At 41.7% G+C, this 7,055-nt stretch overlaps 1 protein-coding gene across 1 annotated transcript in view; it reads right to left on the reverse strand.

The window, feature by feature from the left end:
* Positions 1 to 3,991: 3,991 nt before the first annotated feature.
* Positions 3,992 to 7,055, reverse strand: part of NFS1 (NFS1 cysteine desulfurase) — a 12,843-nt gene continuing 9,779 nt past the window's right edge. The window contains exons 10-12 of the mRNA XM_009329353.1: positions 6,643 to 6,726; positions 6,427 to 6,516; positions 3,992 to 5,791 (exon numbers count right to left, since the gene is read on the reverse strand). Coding sequence (XP_009327628.1) covers positions 5,728 to 5,791; positions 6,427 to 6,516; positions 6,643 to 6,726 — 238 coding nt within the window. The 3' untranslated portion in view covers positions 3,992 to 5,727. The remainder of the gene's footprint in view (positions 5,792 to 6,426; positions 6,517 to 6,642; positions 6,727 to 7,055) is intronic.

Here is a 7,055-nt window from a genome sequence, read left to right on the forward strand (position 1 = left end):
CGCCGCGGGAGGCGGTGGGTTTTGTTGTGGAGGAGCGTCCTTTGCCTCCCCGGTCAGCACGCTCGTTTTTTAATGCAACGCCGCAGCTAGAAGGCTGAAAAGAGCAAGGTCGGACCCACAGTATAAGATTCGTACAGTTGCCTCTAGTACAATAGTAATACGGTGTGACGCGTTTTCTGGAAATTAATGATGGTGTAACAGGGTTATTGCTGAGGAAATGGGGACTCGAAAGGAGGCATCGAATTTCCAGCGAACAAAAGAACCCTGAGGAGAGTGGTTGTTTCTGACTTCTTCACTTAGGACCAGGTTGCAGAATTAAAAGATTACCCTGGGTCACTGCCCTTTTGAGTGTAACTGCACCATGCTGTATTTGTCCTTTACTAAATACACATGCAATACAAATAACTAGACAGTGCCCTGAGCTGAAGAACAGCTAGACACCTCTTGGGAGATGCTCTGTTACTGCGCTTCAGTGGACACGGATACTGCAGCAGCATCCATTTTTGATGAAACAAAACCTGCATAGTCTGCTGCGAGAAACAAGTGAAAATAAATCATCACCTCACGTTGCAAACAATTTTCCAGCAAATCTGGGAGTTCAACAATTCAGTTAACTTAGTCGTTTTTCACCACTTAACAGAAAACAGGGCCAAAACGTGTGATGGGTGTGTCATCCTGAGGCAATGGGATCAGGCCTGGGGCTGCTTGGCACCACAATAACCCCCACTCCATGATTTGTTTCCTTGTATATCCTCTGTTTCTACTCTCAAATTCTCCTCTACCACCCTCATCCCCTCCCCATAAACAGCCCACACTTGTTTATCTTCTCTCTATTATCCCTGGTTTTACAGATTTTGTACTCTATTTAGTATGTATGAAAATGTCTGCCCTGAAAATTTATCAGTTCTGTCAAGCTAACACCTCCTTTTTGTCTTGCTAGGTGTGCCATCTGCTTACACATCACTCCTTGATTGCCGTAGGTAGGATCCAGTAATTCATCTTTTTATAGTGTTAGTGACACTAGGCAGGGTTAGCTGTCAGCATGCACCCCTCAACACAGCCGAGAGAAGCAGGCAATTGGAGTCGCCAGAGGTATCCACAGCCAGGCTTACTGGACCCCCTGGAGAGCTGCTTGCCCAAGGTACGTGGGGGGCAGCAGGAGCACCTGCAGCTCAGGGCCTTGCTCTGTGGCACTGCAGCACTTCCTGGGCAGCACTGGCCACCCTGCAGCAAGGAGAAGGTGTAGGATAACAAAGGGCAGTGCTGGAATATCCCAGGTCAGAAGAAAAACTAAGACTTTTCAGCTTTTGTGCAATGTGATGAGTCACTACGTTGCTTTTTGTTGCTGAAACACTCTGGTGGAGAGACTTGTGATATTTACTGTGCAGACCAGCAAAAAAACAGGACCAAACTACATAATCCTCAGTAGGCCTCTAGACCGTGTCTGTACTGACGCCATGAAAGTACACTGGAGAGCAAGTCCTGATGGCCCTGGACAGCTGCTGCAGACCAGCATGTGTCCTTGTACCTCAAGCGTTCTGGTCTGTGCTGCAGCTCAGCTGGAGCAAAATTTGGAACAGATGCCTGTGACACAGATTACCTCTACGCATTTCCAACTGTCTTCTCAGCCATACCCAAATTTTCACGGCGAGAGAATATTTAGTTCACTCAAGATTAACAGAAGCAGATTTGTTTGTAGAGTGGATGAGAGGGAACAAAATCCTGGACTAGTATTAGAAGCATGCCAAGTCACCAAGGGTACCAAAGAGGAGTTAGCAGCATGACGCAGTTAGGTACCAATAGCAAGGGGAAAAGTGTCTCTGGAAAGCAAACACTGGTAGACAGAAGGTTAAAAGACAGGGATCATTGGTAGCAGTGTCCAGTATGCTCCTCTGTAACATGCGCCCGGCAGAAGGCAGGCATAGAAAAACAGGGAAGAATGGGATTTGCCTTTATTAGGTACCAGGAAACTATTAAAAGAGCGCTAATTTATCTGTCTCCTCCACCTAAACCAAAACTGAAGTAGGGTGAAGTAGGTACGCAACTAGGGAAAAAAATTTACACAGGACATTTTAAAGTAAAGCTTGAGGGAACCAGCACCCATTGTGCCGATTCCACATCTGAAGTAAAAATGTCTTCCTCCTTGCATTATACTTTTGCTACACCATTAGTCTGGAAACATTACCCCAAATCTCAGGCTCCTTGCTTCTCCAGCACCCTAGAGATACCATTCTGTACACACAACCTCTGATCCTATTCCTTCATCTGTACAAGGATGTGGCTTGGATGAATGAACCCATTTTACTAAATGATTCATACTACTTTGTATTTTCCTTTCTGATTACTACACGACAACTGCAAGTCTTGTTTCCAGGTCATTTAGAAAAATGTTCAGCAGAAATAATCCTCACAGATGCCTTCCAGAAATACTCTCCTCATTCCTATCTATACTTAAAATCTGCCAGTCAGCTATGATGTGCCTTATTGATCCTGTATAGTTACTTTTAAAACTAAATTAAACACCTTGTTTGTTTTACTATGCCTACTCAGCACAAAACCACTTTGGTCATTAGTATGAGCTTTTCTTCTTACAAGAGCATCTTGTACCAGGCTTTTTTTATTACTCTGTTTCACATAGATACATCAGCTGTCAGAGTGCTCAGTTCTTCCAAGCACTCAGCTTGTCCATTTTAAAACCTGGCATTTGCTTTCTTCCAGTGCAGGACCTTATTCACCATCCTGAAATTTAATCAAAACTGTCTTTAGTGGAGGAGAGATCTCTTAGGCCAACTTTTTGGGACTCAGCTTTGGGAAACTGTTATCATTTCAAAGCACGGTGTATACGTGTTTTTAGCAGAAACAATTTGACTGAAAACAGTTGGACCATGACTGAAGTCACACCAGACAGACAAGAGAACAGCAAGCCAATCAATCAGGCAGATATAAGATCGAAGATTAAGAGGCAGTATTTTGTTGGGAGCAACAGTGTTTATGTTATTGGGGATTTTTTAAAATGATAAATTAAGTCTATGGCTGGCTGTGTAACACTGTCAACAAATCTGTCAACTGACCCTCTCTGTCTCCTCAAGTCCAGAACAGGTAACTGTCTAATTCTGTATTATCCTTCCTGAAGAAATATTCAATAATTTTTGTAGTTAGGTGATGTGCTCTATCAGCGTTTAGAAACACTAAAATCCATCATGGAGAATTTTTTGCTCCCCTTGTGTATTATCTAACCATCTTGCACTACTGGAAGTTTATTTTATTCCTGTTTGTCACACTAGTTCAATTTTTATGACACTTGCAAAATGGCGACACTAAATCCTCACCTTCCTGGTATCCTTACCTTGTATTATTAATTTAATGCCCTGCAGATGGCTCCAACTAATCACCAAAAAAACCCCACAAAACCCCACAGCTCCCTCACTTCTGAGTTACAGGCAGTTCCATTCGTAAATATTCTCCTCCCAAAGAAATTTACTTCCCCATACAAAAAGTTTTAATTGCATTCAGTGGTCTACAACTAGACATTCATCCTCGGCATTACTTCTTTCTGTCACGGGGAAAAGTATCTCCACTATAAGTTTCTCCTCATCTTGTCCTATAAGCAGTTTCAAACAAACATTTGTTAACAGTGTGTATGAGTTGCCAAACCTTTACAAGTAGAATTTATATTTTAAATCTTAGCACATAAGAGATGCTCAGAATCATCAAGATTTGGGGGTCCCTTTTCTCAAAATAATCACAATTTAAGCTATTTGAGTTTAAAAAAATTAGCTCAGATCAGGCACTGAGTTTGAGAAGAATGACTCATCAAAAGTCAAATGTCAGCTTGATGACAGAAAGAGCTTCTAACAGTGCTCACAGAAAACTTAGGCGTTTATCTTTCTCTGTTCTCTAAAGAAAGGCTGCAATTTAGCAACTTACTGATTGTGCTGCATAGTTCAGCCAGAAAGGTGGACCCGAAAAGACTGAAAGTAGCCAAGTTTAAGTCTTATCTATATTTTATCATCCATGAAACACAAAGCAACAACTTCATAAACATACAGTTAGAAAACATGCTGGGAGAGTGTTATTACATGCTTAATCCAGAAAACACATATGGCCCAAGGATAAATAGTACATACAATAGTACATACACCACCTTTAAAACCTATTTATGCATATGGTAGTTTTAAAAATGTTGTGATGAAATATAAGGTGCCAGCCCTACAATATTAAAACCACTAAAGCTAATAATTTCAAATAGAACAACTGAGGATTAGCTTTGCATTACAAACGACCAAATCTGTCCTTGGTAACAAAAAAAAGAACAAGCTTCTGTAACACAATCCGCCTTGTGAGATTTAGTTTCAGCTTTTACATTACATGGTTCATCCTCGAGGCAGATACCATCCAGAACTGAAGACGTACTATCTATAGGGTATATTAAATTCAGCAGCTAATACAGCATCCATCAATCAACAAAACTAATTTGAGAGCTGTCTGCTTATGCAACTGAAACAAAGGCACTTTGTAATACAGGGTTAAGTTTCCTACTGGAAAGATCAACAAAGGTAAGAAAGGAGAAACACTGATATGAGTTAATCTCATCGAACCCTTTTTAACAGACACTTTCCCCCAGCATTTGCGGGGAACGGATTCCCATGTAAGTCTCTAGTCAGGCAGAAGTACAGTCTGTTGCAGAGAAAACTCCAGAGCCACATGTTCTCATCTCCAGACAAAACATCCAGGCTCAACTGGGCTAGACTCCCTAAAGTGACAGAAGCCAACCGCCCATAGGCAAACTCTGAGTAACAGCAAAGGACTCATCACAACGGGAGGAAAAAAACCCAGACTGCATTAAGACATTGCACTTTATCTGCTCTCCCCACCACCTCCACCACTCACGTTCCAACTAAACTCGTACTGCAACTGAAGCTGACATGTTCTGCCTACCCCTCTCCCCCAGTCATTCAAGTTTTCTTTCCTTACTTAGAAAAAAATTGCATGGAAAAAACACTCCCCTTTGCTGGAGGGGACAGCAAAGTGCATCATCATTGTATCATAAACTCTGTAACACAGAAGGGTGGTTTGGATTAATGCACACTGGTCTGTACAAGCATCACCCAAAAAAAGATAAAACCAAGGAAAAAGAGCCAAAAATACTCAGTTTCAGAAAAAAAAATTGTTCTTAACTGCACGTACAACTTAACAGTGAAGGCACATAGCCACGCTGAGGCATCTTTTCCTCTAGAAATGCCAAGCTTCTTCCTATCTGAGAACTTCTCGCAGTACAATGCATCTGAGCAGCACAAGAACAGCTGCTGTTGCAGGATGCCCATCTCAAACAGAAAGAATGGGAGGCCTGGCAAGAGGTCTGTGCTGCAAACAGAACAGCTACACGGGATGTTTTACACTGAGAAGCAACAACCTCTCACCGGGATTCCACTGGCCCAGGAGTAACACACTGATTTCATTTTCTTATTAGCAAATACATGTCCAAATAAATTATGTTTTAGCATAAATTTCTGTGTGTCAATATAAATGCAACGGGTGTTATATCATCCTGCCTTTCTCCAGGAAAAAGACTAGTTTCATTTTTTGCTTCTTAGACTTTGTGATCAGAAAGTGTAGTTCTCCAGTCAAATTGCAAGTGTCGAAAAACAGAAGTGCTGCATAATTTGTTCAGGAATGTACAGAAAATGCATTTTAATCCACATCTAGTCCATGGATAGCAATGTTTTCTCAGTGCTGAGTCCATTTAATGCTTTTGAGGTCAATTCCATCCTGCACCATTTCCCAGAGGGGGCTGTAAAGAAAGGAGAAAAATGATGGCTATCTAAAATACACAGGACGACATCAACAATAACCAAACAGACAAGTTAATCAACTACACAAGAAATTAGGAGATACCTATCTACCTGTCTTCCCTTTCTGGAGGTCAGTGAACTTCAGACGATCAGTCCAACTGTGTCCTCAGCCCAAAATACAAGAGGTGAGAGGACAGGTGCTCCACCCCATTTCCTGCTCCCACTTTAGGCATAAAGTACTTGTGTCTCTTAGAGACTGAGCCCTCGCATTCGACACTGTCCAGATGAGTCAGGAGTCTTTCAGTTTCACCAAAGTAAAACAACTTATCGATAAACTCAGTAATACCATCTCTGGCTTAGAAACTTCTAGGTACTGCCCTACGTGCTTGCCCTACTCGCATTCTTTCCCTGACAAAGGCAGGATCTGGGAGAAGGTTTGTTATCAGTTTTTTTTCCTTTAAAATTTGTCACTACTGTTAAGATCAGGCCCACTACCCACTCTGGCAACACTGCTTGCTTATATACAGAGACACCACCAGATTTTTGAAGCAAACAATTATTTTCAGCTAAATCCAACTCTTCAAATGATTATCACACTTAAGAAGTCTTTACATTCAATAAGAAGATGGCTTACCTCATTTCCCTCAGCCTCTTAACATGCTGTATGCACTTCTGCACTGTATAATCTACTTCTTCCTCTGTAGTGAAACGACCAATGCCAAATCTAAACAAAAGGAAAACCATTAAGGACTAGAATAACGTGTATATGGAGGGGTGGAACAAATCCACCACCTACTTTTAGCAAAAACGAAAAATATTTGGAAGCATTAGGGAAGACCACTCCATGCACCTTATAGATGAGTGAGCCAAGTCTTCATCTGTTCCGATTGCCCGCAAAACATAGGAAGGCTCCAGAGAAGCTGACGTGCAAGCACTGGGGAAAGGGAAGGCAGGCAAATTTCAAACTTTTGTTCATGTGCAGATGCTACACTGAAGTAACACTTCACTAATCTCCTCCAACAACGAACAGGTCACTTACAGACATTTAATATTACTATGACTCTTTACAACAACCTACATCAGCTTCCTCAGCCTCTTAGAAACCACCAGTGAATACAAGCAAGAGTGGTGTTTCTGCTGCTGAAGAAAAAGAATGGAAGGGGCAGGCATTAGAGGGGAATGAGGGTGATAAATTCGGAGCGTGAGGTAAGAAGAGAGAACACAGATAACGCAGTAAGAATAAACACATTGCAAAACACAAGA

Source organism: Pygoscelis adeliae, unplaced genomic scaffold, assembly GCF_000699105.1.
Source record: "Pygoscelis adeliae isolate BGI_AS28 unplaced genomic scaffold, ASM69910v1 Scaffold407, whole genome shotgun sequence".
Taxonomy (NCBI): Eukaryota; Metazoa; Chordata; class Aves; order Sphenisciformes; family Spheniscidae; genus Pygoscelis; species Pygoscelis adeliae.